This window comes from Pagrus pagrus, assembly GCF_965226575.1.
Source record: "Pagrus pagrus genome assembly, chromosome: 2".
Lineage (NCBI taxonomy): Eukaryota > Metazoa > Chordata > Actinopteri > Spariformes > Sparidae > Pagrus > Pagrus pagrus.
Window position 1 is genome coordinate 19,181,937 of NC_140186.1, and position 14,177 is coordinate 19,196,113.

Genomic DNA, 14,177 nt, shown 5'->3' on the forward strand with positions numbered 1-14,177 from the left:
TCAAATTTAGACCAGGAAATATAATGCAAGATGTATTTCAAATGTCCTTTGTTTCGTGTATACATATCAATATGTCTTTATAGACTAAGCTATGCTGGTATTTGACTAGTAAGAAAGTATGTCTAGGCAGTATTCCCTGTTAAAGGGCAAATGCGGCAAAAGAACTGAATTCTGATGTAAGCCTACTTTCTAACACAATGTAAATCAGTTTGTGTTGCTGTGTTCAGTAAATGCATGTTATATTAGCATTTTCAATACAGACACAGGAACAAAGACTCTCAACAAGATGCTGGTGAACTTACTCATGGCCTGGTCAAGGTTCATGTTGTTGCTCTTCAGAGCCTCCTCAGCAGGGTCTCTCTGTAACACATGGATAACATAGACCTGTCACTGACTATGGATTTACTTTTTATCATTGGATGGTTTGTGCTTCAATCCAAATTTCAGAGATTGTAGAATGGAAAGTCTGTGGCCTAGTTGAGTTAAAAAAAAACAAAAAAACTTGAAAGACACATCTGCGTAAAAGAGAGTGTCAGTGTGAGAACTTCTTTCTAAATATATTGCAACATACCGGAAAGCCCATGTCAGTGAGCTGTTTGATGAGACGATTCATGATCCAAGCCTCATCTGGCTTGTTGACAATCTTCCCCTGAAAATACACGAGCAAAATATAAAAAAATTGTTTTTAAATGACAACAATTCTCAGCATTAACATCAGCCAGTATGTTTAAGAGTCAGGTGCGTTCTCTGACCTTGCTCGGGCCCTTCTTGGGTCCATTGCCCCAAGAGTTGCAAGAGGAGCTGCTCTCCTGAGAGGTGGGGCTGTTCCACATGTCCCCATCCTCTGTGTCCCATTGGCCAGTGGACATGCCCATCTCCTCTCCTCCATTTCCCCAGCTATCTTGCATAGGTTTGGGCCCTGAGAAAGAGATCAAATAATATGAAAGGCTTGGGACGACGTTTAGCTCAGTTGAAAGAGTAGGCGTCCCATGTACAGAGGCCTCGTCCTCGCTGCAGCAGCCCTGGGTTCGAGTGCCAGTCTGGGGCTCCTAACTGCGGGTCACTCCCCCCCCCCCTCTCTCATCCTGCTTCCGGTCTAACTTGAGCCTGTTCTATCAATAAAGTCATATAAAGGCCAAAAAATACTTATCAACTAAACAATAATATCAAAGGCTTATCTGTGACATTGTTTTACTGTTTATGAAATTTCACATTGAGGATCTGCAATCCATTTCAGAGGGTGAGCAGCAAGTAATTTTCATTCTGGCCACTTGGTGCCACTGTTGCCATTTGCAATGCTGTATTTTCCCCCTACACCTCCCTCTACCATTTCCAACATTTCATACAAACAGCAGAAATAACCAAGACCTACTGAGGCGTGGAATTGCTTTAATCCCAGCAACACTCCAGTAGCACCAACAAAAACCTTCAGAATTGGCACAAATGGTACAGAGGTCTGAAGAAATTTCCTGATTTTTGTCCTTTCAACTAAGTGTGATACTGAACACATACTGGGAATCAGTCTTTTACAGGAGGTGTGGTACCACTGGACACAACCCAAATTTTATATGTCTTAATTTTCAAGTTGACGATATACAAACAGGCTGAAGCAGAAAAGCTAAAAAGTGTTTTCTAAATGCCACACAATCTGTAGCAGCACCTCTGAAACCAACCTGAAAAGATAATCTGCTCATAGTCCTGCATCTTGGTACATGCTGATTTCCAGTGGTTGACACTAAGCATCACTGAAAATAATTACTCTTGATGGGTATTACCTGGCTTGCAGGATGCAGAACCTGGGGGTCCATTGGCCCTGCCATAGGGTCCAGAGGGCTCATGGCCACCGTCTGCCCATCCTCCCACTCCCCCCTGGGGCTTGCCCCAGGCAGAGGTGCCATTGTCCACAGCTGATGTTGGAGCTGCTGGCTCTCCCCAAGCAGGCTCCGACTTGGGTTGAACACTGGGAAGCTCTCCCCAACCTGGAAGAAAGAGGCAAATTTTAAATTTAAGTTAAGTTACACTCCAGTTTAACCACCAACCACTAGTAAGTTTTACTTTAAACTTGCAGTGATATATCATTCCCCTTAAATCCTTCCTTGAGTACTTTACTATAGAAGGATGCTCCTAAGTGGAAAAATGGCATGTCTGAAAACGATCTGGCTTCAGTTAAGTCTGGAAATCTGCATTATACTAATGCCCAAGTCAGATCTTTTAACTTTCCTTACCAAAAACTACATTGGGATTATCCCAGCAACTGAGAAAAAACAGCACTACTTAAAACTTTTGAAATTTCTTCTCTCTTTTCTGTCACTGTCTTGTGAGGCCTTCGTGATGAGCAGTAGTAACATGCTAATCAGAGCAAGCTTGTCTGTTGAGATAATGCCATGCTGTCTATGGATAGAGGCCTTTCACAGCAGTCTCCTCCTGACAGCAGCAGGTCCATGACCAGCTCAGTCTGCCTTGTCAGGTGTGGTGGTTGTGTGTGTGTGTGTGTGTGTGTGTGTGTGTGTGTGTGTGTGTGTGTGTGTGTCTGTGTTCAAGCAGCAGCTCAGGCCAGCCTTTGCACACTCTTCTACTCCATCTTTTCTCTCACTCCATCCAGTGTATCTTAAGGTAGTATAATGCCCTTTGGTAAGTGAAGTGCAAATGGCAAACAGCAGGGGGCAATGGTCTCATTCACAATCAAAAGGAGAGTAGTATGGTGGGCATTAAAGCTGTGCCATATCTATATGCATGGCCTTTGTCTTCGAAATGACTTATTTGAACTGACTGCAACGCCAACTTAAGATTGCTACAGAGTCATAATTATGTATGTGTTACCATGAGGAGGCACTCAGAACCTCTGTGATGATCTGTTTAATAACAGCTGAGAATTCTTTTAAGGAATAATCTTTGAATGGAATTACCCACGTTGCCAACGATGCCTTTTCAAGGTAATTTTATCATTTTATATGTCGATGAGTGGAAAAAAACTCTCTATTACTTTATTCAGCTCATTGTGAAGGCCAATTCTGGAGCTTAATACTATTCAATAAAACATACTGCTGTCAAATAAACACTTCGGATCTCTAATAAATTTGCTTTATACACATATATATAGTGCATTTTTGACATTCCCATGTCTTTTGCATCAGTCTTAAAGACAATAAACTTCTCATCATTTTCAGCATATGAAATATTACTTTAATTTAATAAAGTAGTACACAAATTTGAGGTTGCTAAGACAACAGCACAGTCATACTGTGTTACCTGGGTTGGCGAGGGGAGGTCTACCCGGGGGTGGCGCACCTGGATGTGAGGCACCATTGCTAGGTGACCCATTGTTATTTCCATGGTGTTGCAGAAGAGTTGGGGGTTGGCCATGATGAGGATGATGGTGCATGTGGTGAGCGTGATGATGATTGTTGTTGCCAGGGCCGACAGAGTGATTGTTGTTGTTATTGTTGGGGATAATCACTCCACCATTCTTACTGGGAGGTGGGCCGCTGTTGCCTGGGTTATTATTGGGACTGTTGCGGTCCCACATGTTGACAGTCTTGTTGTAGGTGGTGGGATCGCCCCAGGTGGACGTTCCATCGTCAATCTCCATCTTCCTGCGGATGGAGGGAGGGGAGGGCTCTTCCCAGCCAGTGGGCTCCATGCCCTGGTCCTGTTTGCTACCATTGCCCCAGCTAGATGTGTTCTGCTTCACAGAACCCGGACCACCCCATGAACCAATGCTGCCACCTCCTCCGCTGCCAGTGCTGCTGCTGCTGCTTTCCTGGGGCTTTGAAGAGCCCCAGCCTCCCTGCACTGGGCCATTGGTACGTGGGGTTTCTCCCCAGTTGCTATTACTCACAGTAGGAGCAGGCTTACTCCAGCCTCCTCCTCTATTTCCTCCTCTGGGGCTATCCTTCCATCCACTATTTCCTCCATTCCCTCCTTCTCCTTCCCACATGCTGCTGGAGGATCCATTGTTCTTGACCTCTGCCTCTCCCCACTCCCCTGTGCTGGAGTTGTTGGAGCCCCCATTACTGTTGCCCCAACCATGAGAGATTTTAGGGCCCTCTCCCCAGCCAGAAGGTTGACCTTTCATCACGCCATCATCCCAGCTGGATTTCTTGTCCTCAGATCCCCAGGATGGGGTGCCTCCATTTCTAGGCTCACTGGTAGGCATAGGGTCTCCCCAGCCACTGGTAGTGCCATTTGGGGCTTTGCTGAGTGACTGTGGGGTGTCCCGCCATCCTGATACAGGCTGCATTGGCTGAGGTGGAGGGGGTCCCCAGCCAGAGGAAGATGATCCTTCACTGTCATTTTTTCCTCCAGACCCAGGCCTCTGGCTAGGGCCAATGTTTGGGTTGATGGTTCCACCATTCGTGGATGAGGGTCCACCATTAGAGCTGGAGCCTCCTAAGGTGTCTGAGCTGCTGTTGCTCTTCCCATCATTGGAGTTGGCTTCTTCCATCTCCCATACAGTGTGCTGCCGGATGGGGGTCTGTCCCCAACCTGTGTTACTCAGCACCCTTGGGTCCAGGTCCTGCCGGGGTAGCACAGGGGTATAATCCATGCTTGAGGACCTGTCTCTGTGATGTGTTCGACCTTCACTGCTGTCCCCACTACCCTCGCTTGCAGGGGCTGTTCCAGGCTGCTGGCCCCATGAGCTGAGGTTCTGCTCTTGGCCAGAACCAGAACTACCAGCGTCTACCGAGTCCCAGCCTTTAGATGCATCTCCGCCACCAGAGGATTTCCCCCATTCGCCCCAGCCACCACTTCCACTACTTCCACCACCACTGCCTTGGCGACCCCAGGCAGAAAGGCCTCCAGAGGGAGCTGAGTCCCAGCCTGAGTCCTTGGGAGAGTCAGCTGCCTTGGTTTCTCCACTTCCCCATACAGAGCTGCCTGTTGTGTCCCCATTGAGCTGAGATGATTCAGTGGGTGACTGGCCTCCCCAGCCAGTTAACCCATGGATAGGGCTCATAGGCTCCTGAGCTTGCTGCTGTTGCTTAGTGTGGTTTGGTCCATCAGTGTTAAGGTTAGCAGGTTCCATATTGAAAGACATGCTTGTCTTGTTTGACGGGTGCTGTTGATCATTTTCATTAGCACTTATCATGCCACCCCAACCTCCCCCACCATTATCTGCACCTCCAAGGCTTCCATTTCCCATGTTTCCATTGCCATTAATACCTGGTGGGAGGGATGGGGAGTTTGACACCCCGTTGGGGCCAATACCACCACCTCCACCACCCTCATGGCCCAGAACAGGCCAGGCTGATGGGTTGGCATTGGGATTGAGGTTCAAGTTAAAATTGGGAGAGCCCCAGTTATTGGGTGCTCCTACTCGGCCACCATTCATACCATCTTGTTTCCCATCTGAGCCCCAGCCTCTGTTACCCGCTAATGTGGCTGACCCAGGTCCCGTCATCATGTTATTGTTAGCTTTGAGAGAGGGGTAGTGGGCCTGCTGGCCTGCGGCACCTGTGGCCATACTCAGAAAACTACTACTATTGGTGGTAGTGACAGCACTGGTGTCTTGGTTAGAGCTAGCTGAGCCTAAGGGGCATTCTTGTGCTGCAGGGTGGCTGGTGTCACTACTGCGGCTGATGGAGGGCCAAGCTTCTGTGTCACTTCTGTCAATAATCACTTTGTCCCAGCTGTTGGCACTGGAGGGGCTGTCAATTGGCAAAGAGGCTCCCCAATGAGAGGTCTCATACTGGGCAACAGGGCCACTCTGGAGGGATATGTCTAAAGAGAAAAAGGGAGAAAGAGAGGGAAGACAGGTTAATACAACGGGGAACAGAGGAATACAACATAGGATGTATGTGGAGGTGGATCAGTCTGAGAGAAACAAAAGAGGATTTCAGTGGAAGAAATGAAAGAAATGAAAAAGAGATGAAGTATGAGGAATAGAGACAAAGGGTAAAAAAGAGAAAACAAAAGAGGAAGGGAAAAGGGGGGTTTGGGTGGGGAAAGGAAAAATACATTAGGTTATACGAAGGAACATCATGTAATACAGCCCCCGTTAGTCCCCTGGACCAATTTTATCTTCTTGGTTGGTTAATGCTAGCTATCAGACTTGGCAGGATGAGATGGGCACACACTTGCACGTTTCACAATCCAACACATAATCAGGATGCACAGCGAAGCGTGCTACATGTCATATCAGCTATGGCATATCCATATATCCTTGCCCTAGTGCAGTCAGCCAAACAGAAACAGGGAGATGGAGCCCTTACTTTCTCTCCTTTTATCCTCTCTTTCTCCTCATTTTTCACTTAACTTCCTTTTCACCCCCCCCCCCAAACTCATTTCCTCTTACCTCACATTCTTGTTTTGCCCCTACCTTTCTTCTCACTCTCTAGTTGCCCTTATCTTTTGTACACCCCCCCCCCCCTCTCTGTACATGTGTCCTCTCTCACGTTTTGCCCCCACCTCTTTCCTCACCCCTTTAATTTCTCCCTCTCTCCCCTCTGCTCTCCTCTAACACCCAGCGGTGAGAGGGCCATCCGTCTCCATCGTGGCTTCGCTGGCTGGGGCTGTGAAGGGAAGCCCAAGTGGAACGCCGCTCATTTATTGGAATGAAACCAGGATGGCTCCTCATCCATCACTCCCTACGCTCCGCCGGGCCTACTCCTCCTCCAACTGTACTGCACTAAGAAACCACAAAACACTTCCTCCAAGTGTGTGTGAATATGCATGTGTCTGTTGCCTTCTCACTACCTGCACAGACATTATATTATATGTGTATGCGCGCCCATTCTTATTACAATCTGAGAACTGAGGACTGCATGTAAATCTTGTCCTACTAATTACAGACCTTTTAAGCATGATCTACAAATTCAGTAACACACTACCAAAAACAGAGCATTTCCAATGATTCTTTAATCAACATGGTACCGCACACAAGCAATTTCATTAGGCGTAAAAGCATCCCATCAGAGGGGGAACTAATAATAGACTGATTTGATGCTGTAAAGGGGTAATCAATCAGCGGGAGGCAGCTAATCAATGATCTTATTAATGCTAGTGGGTGAGAGCAGGGAGATTATCGATCTAGCATGCAAACATCCTAACCACAAGGCCAGCCTCATGTAATGGGATAAAAGCCAATGAGAACTGCTCCGAACTTTCACCAGCACACAGGCCAACCAAGCATATGAGGAGAGAAATGAATGCAGTTACTCTTTGGAGGAGAAAGGAAAACTAATGTGTACACGAAAGCTAGATATTTATCTGACTGAGGGGTTTTCCAACATTCAGCATCGGTGGTTGTGTAAGTTGTAAAACAGTAAATATTTTACTGCCCATAAAATACAACATATTCTTATGCAAACAACATGTTCCTTATGAAAATATACAAGGCCAAAACGTTTTTACATTGCTGCAACATAAAGTGCAATGTCAGACCATATACAACACAAACAGTCCTTTTCAACAAGCATCAGAAGCCTAATAGACAATTTCTGGCTAACCTTTCTGCACAAACGCATTAAGCTTCACTAACCTTCACTTAAAAGACCCAGGCTGTGTTTGTTAAATATTTGCCTTGTTTGGTAATTAAGCTGCCTTACCTTCCATTACTCTGCCATTAGTTTCCATCAGATTGTTACAGTGATTTCCATAATAGCTATAAGCTATCCATCATGAGATAAAGACCCAGTGGTCAAAACAATCTAGTCGAATGTGGGAAAGGACCATTTGTTTGAGGTGTGTGGACACACACACAAATACTGGCATATATGTGGCTTTAAGATACTGCGCAACACACCACAGAGTGGCTACGAATACAATTTCGCCTGAACACACTTATCTCCACTCCCCAGGCAGCCTTATCACACAGGGTCGTCAGACTGATGGCGCACACACACACACACACACAGACAGACACACACACACACACACACACACACACCAAAACTAGTCAGTTTGCAATCAGTTGAACACAGAGGGAAAACTACTAAAACATCACAGCAAAAGTAAACCTTCACAATTGCTTTAACAATGCCATTTTGGAGGGAGAGTTAGAAATTGTTCAAACTTAAAAACAAGCCAGATGTGAGCCTTCAGTTAGAAAGGCATTATCTCAGCTTCTAATCTAATATAGCTCCAGTTGATTTGTGAGTCATTGCATATTGACGGATGAGATAAGTTGATCTTATTTTTTCCATAGGAAAGTAGTGAATTTTTACTGAATGCTAGAGATGTCAACACAACTAAATTACTGTATTCATTGAACAAATGGGTCCTAGAGGTTTAAATGGGTTGATTACTTCCTCTTTAGTATTTGGTCACAGAGGGACAGTCTTGTTGTGAAAGGACAATATCCTGTCTCTACATTCATATTGTTGATAAATGCATCTAAACCTACAGTAGTTGTTTAGGTGTCAAATATCACTATTTGCAACACTGAAGGAGGATTGAGTTCCAACACAATTGTGTGTATAAAGTGACTGTTTGACAAAAGGCTTGTTTGGCACCATTTCAGAGCTATTGATTTGGCGCATGCCTGCTCGCCACCCAGTCAAATTGTAAAGAAAGGAATGAAACAAAAACCCAAACGGTTGGTCTTTTCGGTTACCGCTGCAAGCTCTCAGTGGCTTGTAGGTGTTTTGTTTTCAAAACGCAGAGAAGGAAACATGACAGCATCATTAGAAGCTATTGATGTTATTCTCTGTCTGCGGTGTCCCAGCTCTGTCACTGCTAGCTTTCCGAGCAAAGAGGAGGTGCCATTTTATCAGATTTGAAACATAGCCAAGAAGCTCAGAGGCTGCAGCCCCAGGAAATTTTTGTTCGGTCGACCCCTCACCCACCCAGTGTATCTCTCTTTCGATGTCTCATTTGCATATTTAGTTTCCTGAAGAGCGGAAAAGTAGGTTACATGATAAGTTAATCAAAATCTGGACAGAAGCCATCTTTTTATCACTCCTGTCACACACAGTATAAACAAACCACATTTCAGAAAACAACCGAAAAACCCCATATAAAACAAAAACAAAAAAGGAGTGTGTTGCATGTGGAGGAAAAAAGGGGTCAGTCAGGGAGAGAACAAGAGTGGAAAAATACCTGAGGAGAGGTGCACCAGCGCCACTCTCAAGAGTGCTTACATGGATCCATGCAAGGATGGGAAACAGCAGACATCTTAGTATGTCTGCGGCAGCTACTCTAACAAACACAAAATCTTCACAACACTGCTGCTACTGGGTGACAGAGTTGTATCTAGGACCTACAGCATGTGCAGTATGTGCATGCCTGTGTGCAATGGAAATAGAAAATGAATGAGATCCACAAAACAAGGATTTACCACTGGACCATTATATTGGATTGCAATATACTGTATGGGCGCTAATGCTATCGTGTCTACCTCTGTAAATATGTACATGTGTGGACTAATGCAAAACAGGCTCTTTTTCCTTTCACCTCAACATGCCTCGATTGTTCCCTTTTCAAATCCCTCCCCAGACATTCCAACAGAAAGGTCTTGCTGATTCTTGGCAAAGCAGTGATTTGGGTGGATGGGGGGGAGCAAGCCGAACGTGAAAAACAAAGAAAAGGGGACAATTATTTCCATCCACCATTTGCAATCATGTGTCAGTAATGTGGCGCTTTCATTCTGGCTGCAATTAGGAGGGCCGGCTCTGATTACGGTTTGTGAATAAAAAGGGTCAAAAATAAAAAACTATAAAGGGCCCTCTGTGGTTCCTCGTGCTTCCAACAGGGAGCACGGCTGCCTTTTTGTGTGCATGTACGTGAAAAACCCTGCGTGCCACATACGGGCTTGCTCTCTAAATAGAACCTGGACTTCAGCTAAATAGTAACAATTTCCGAATGATGAGCACACCAGCAGTGCTTAAAAGAAAGTGGCATTAAACAACGGCATCAACACATTGTAACTGTGATGCCAGCTTGCCAGAGTTGAAGCAGAAATAAGCAAGAGATGAGCCTCAGATAATGAAACGAGCTCCCATCATAGAAATGGGCAGGTAGCCAAGAAATAAGTGCCTCCCCTCCCCTTTGAATGAAATGAAAGGCAGGGTGACAGAAAGAGAGAGGGAGAGGATGGTAGGGAGCGATGGAGGAAAGTCTGGGGGGATGGGATTGGCATTCGCAATGTTGAGGGAAAAGACGGTGAGAGAGAAAGCACGAACAGACACAGAGAGATGGTTCTGGCAATAAATGGATTCTTTGGTTGTACTGCGAGCTTGGTTTTCTCAGAGCCGCTGTTGGGTGACATAACACCAGAACCAGAGCAGGAGGGGACGTTTAGTAGTCTTTTGTCCACCCAAATAGACCCTCTCCATCTCTCTTTGAGGGGTGCTTTACGCCCACTTGGATCAAAGACGGTGCGATACTTGTTTTTCCGGAAGTGGTGAGAAAAAGAAAGACTGAGGGAACGGTCACAGGAGGGTTTTAAAAGCTCATCATTCATGTCTGTTTACCTCTGCTGAGAGAAGAGAGAAAATAGGGGAGCGAGACCATGGTGACTTCTCTGGTTTCCCTGACAGAGGCTGGATTAATGAAGCCACTAGGGGGTTCTCTCACTTGTGTGCGTATGTGTGTGCAGCCTGAGCAAATGGGGCTATCTATATATACCTCCCTGGCATCATTAGAGCCAAGTAGTCTTGTGATTATTTGATGATTTTAAAAAATACAAATTACCATGATCTAAGTAGTAGTTATTATTATTTATATATATATATATATATATATATATATTTTTTTTTTACATCTTAATGGTACCAGGACATGCATGTGCATGAGATGGTCCTTGAAGAACATAAGAAAATTGTTTAGTAAAAAAAAAAAAAAAGAGAGAACCTCATATTTCAAACATTGAAGTTACTGCCTTACTCAGTAGAACGTTTTTAATTAAAAGCAAGTATTTAACTTAAATAAGATATGCTCAAAAACCAAAATGCGTTACCTGCAAATCAAAAGGGCTCAAATGAAAAGGCCAAGTGTTTTAACAGCACCCAGCAGAGTGCCTTCTGGCTATATGCTCTGTCTGGGTGACCAGCAAACAGCTGTTGGGCTGCAGTTCCCACAGTCTTAAAGAGACCCCCCACTCCAGCACCTGCTACTGGGGAGCCTGTCTGGTCGGCTGCTAGCTGCTCCGGACTACTTAATGGTCCCCAGTCAGCTGGAGAGACGGGGATGGTGGGTGGGAGGGAGGGAGGGAAAGAAAGGAGACAGGGGGTCTCTGTCTGGTGTTTGGGACAATTAAATGAGGTTCAGAGAGTGGAGGTTACGTGGGAGTGGTGTGAATGCCCTTGAATTTGGAGGGGGAGGTTGCCTTTGAGACTTTGTGGATGGGGTGGTGTGTGTGTGATAGCCTGCTGGAATGTTAGACATCACACACACAATAAAAATCATCATAAGACATGCATTTAACCACCTTAGGATAGCCAATAATACTGCAGTACTGATGCCTTATATAAACTAAGGTGTGTGTGTGTGTGTATGCATATATTCCCCTTTAAACTGTGAGCCAGCTGGCTTGCAAGGCGAACGCAGATCTGAGAGGACACAACTAGGTCAGACTAGTGTGTTCTTACTGCTGCACAGCCACTACATCTATGTGCTGCATGTGTTGCTGTTTGCATGTGCACAAGTGAAAAAAAAGAAAGTGTTTGAGTATCCGAGTGAAGGAACCGTGACAACATCACATCCCTTTGGGCCACACTAACCTCAGCAAAGAGGTCAGAAATGTGTCCTCAGAACAGAGTTCATCCCTCGCTTACAGTCACACTGAGGAAGAAAACTTCTGTACTTGCAGGCAGTGTGCATCACATTATACATAGGATGGTGCTGTGTTTTTGTTTGTTTTTTAGTTGTACAGGTTTAGTAAAAAGCCTTAAAGCATTCTCTAACCTATGATAATGATGCACATATCTCTTCGCTGGACGAGTAACTTATTTCCATGTACTTTGTTTACATGGTTGAGTAAGTTCAAAACACAGACTTGCAAATGAGTAGTCTGACAAAAATAGAAGTAATGCATAAACCAGCATACACCATCAGGACCTGCTGTGGTTATATTATGATTATGTGTGGGTAAATTTGAAAATAAGTCATTTGATAAAGTGGTATTTTATGTAAATAAAGCAGAGGCTTGGGCTTATATCTTCAAGTGCAGGGTAGTAAGTTTAACTACAATGTCCACTCTTGAAATTATGAATGCCAGAATCATTGTGACAACAGGACCACTAGCTTGAGGCTATTAGCTGAGCAGACAGGAAAGAACAGGTTGTGAGGAGGAAGCCCTCGGGACAAGAACGAGAGAGGATGAGGATAGAAACCGAGCCGGTGGCTACTCAGACGGCTGTGTTGTACTGAGAGGCCCCTGGGAAGACCAGGGCCAAACAGGACAACAACTGCTGGACTAGGACAATAATAAGGACATTACAGGTTCAAACACTCAGAGCTTAACTGGTCTGTAGCCAAAAGGAGAAATATATTCTTTTAAATCTAAAAGGCTTAGAGGTATTGCTTCTCTTGAGTGAGCTAAGCCCGCAGCCAAATTTAGATCCTGGCACACAGCAGAGGAAACCCTGCACTAAACAGCTGAGCACAAATAGGAAGTATCATAACAGAAATTGGAAGTTTCAGCTTCTGAACTAATAATCAATAAAATAAAATAACATTCTAGGATAAAGCAAATGGGTCTCAATTATTGATATTTAAATATGGCTTGTGAAATGCTAAAAGAGAACCAGAGAGTAATTAACATTTTTCATTAAATTTTAACTGCACAGAAACACATTTTAAAAAGCCCCATAAAACTGTGCAAGTATATGCACTAGTAAATGAGGCACAACTTGCAAAAATTACCAACAGGCTACACATGCTTTAAGCTTGTGTTTGATACTGTGACTGGGCGACTAGACAGAGCATACAAGGAACGGTTGCCTCTGTGATGCAGAAGGCTGTAGATTGCTGACTGGCTAGCTGTACGCCACAGCTGCTGCAGATTTGTTTACTGAGCGCTCCATGTTCTCCCAGCAAATGTTGAGTCAGTAATGAAAAGGCGGCACAGAGCAGCAAAGGAGCATTGATGAAAAGGAACGAAAAGGGGGGAAAAATGAGCGTGAGAGAGGAGAAACTCAACAAAGATGTGAGCACATACTCCTGTTCAAAAGCCTGAACATGAAAACATTGTGCAGTGTGCTACAGAGGTATCCTTGCTTATTTGCCTTCAAAGTTACGGTGTTGTTGTAGGATGGCAGGTAAGTGGGGACATGGTTATGACTGATTTACAGACAGGTAAAAACAGGGAAACCTTTTGAGGAATGCAGGGATGTGTCGAGGCGAACACAAAAAACAGAATTATTGTGTGCATGTAAGAAAGAAACAAAGTCCATTGGCTGAGGGAAATACAACTGTAATAATGATATAAATAACTCATGGCCATCCTTTATCAACACATTACTTGCATACAAATACACACAAGCCACGCAATGAGCACCTAAAGGCAAGTTCAGTATTAGTGATCTTAGGGGCCACCGGTGAGTTCATTAAAAAGCTACCGCTGGCTACAGAGGTCTGACAGTGTGTGTGTTTGTGTGTGTGGTCCTGCTAGTCTAGAAAAAGAGCATGCAGAGGCTTAAAAACAACTGAATTATGTTCTTCCAACTTAGACTAAAACATCTAAACAAGATTTTCAGAGGCTTTGAAAGAATTTAGCGTTATTATTGGCAGTGTTATAATCACAAGGATGCAGACTCACTGACTGCAAAAAACACTGACCTACTTCAGAATTCTTTCAGAAGGCCAAAGGAAGGAAAACGGGAAAAGCAGGGGCTTAAATTTTGATTTAGTTTTAATTTGGTCAGCCAACCCATACAATTAAGGGGCTGTATCTCGTCATTACTTTATAGCGACAGGAAGCGAAGGTGAGCTGTTAAACTACAATTATTATCACCACATTTTATTAAGCCTACAATGCAGTAAATCTGCCATTGCTGCTTTTCATGCCACGGCGTCTGTGCCAAGGCAAACTGATACAAACTCTGTTACGAAGCTAAATGTTGGACTCCTAAGAGACGCTATTTTTAAACGTCAACATGTTACATTTGTCTCATAAAATGAGGGTAAATTAAAGTGAGAATGTTTGAAGCAGTAAATTACTTTTTAAAGGACGATTTACAAAGTGGAATGTCACTCGACATGCAGCCAAAATACAGCCAAAAAAATGAAAAACAAAA

At 44.4% G+C, this 14,177-nt stretch overlaps 1 protein-coding gene across 6 annotated transcripts in view; it reads right to left on the reverse strand.

Moving 5' to 3' along the window:
• The window catches only part of tnrc6c2 (trinucleotide repeat containing adaptor 6C2), an 88,715-nt gene that overhangs the window by 17,315 nt on the left and 57,223 nt on the right, over positions 1–14,177 (reverse strand). For all 6 annotated transcript variants that reach the window (XM_084382894.1, XM_084382895.1, XM_084382893.1 and 3 more), the window contains 5 exons: positions 3,250–5,721; positions 1,776–1,979; positions 753–919; positions 572–649; positions 303–360 (listed from right to left, as the gene is read on the reverse strand). In XM_084382894.1, the coding sequence (XP_084239020.1) occupies positions 303–360; positions 572–649; positions 753–919; positions 1,776–1,979; positions 3,250–5,721 (2,979 nt within the window). The remainder of the gene's footprint in view (positions 1–302; positions 361–571; positions 650–752; positions 920–1,775; positions 1,980–3,249; positions 5,722–14,177) is intronic.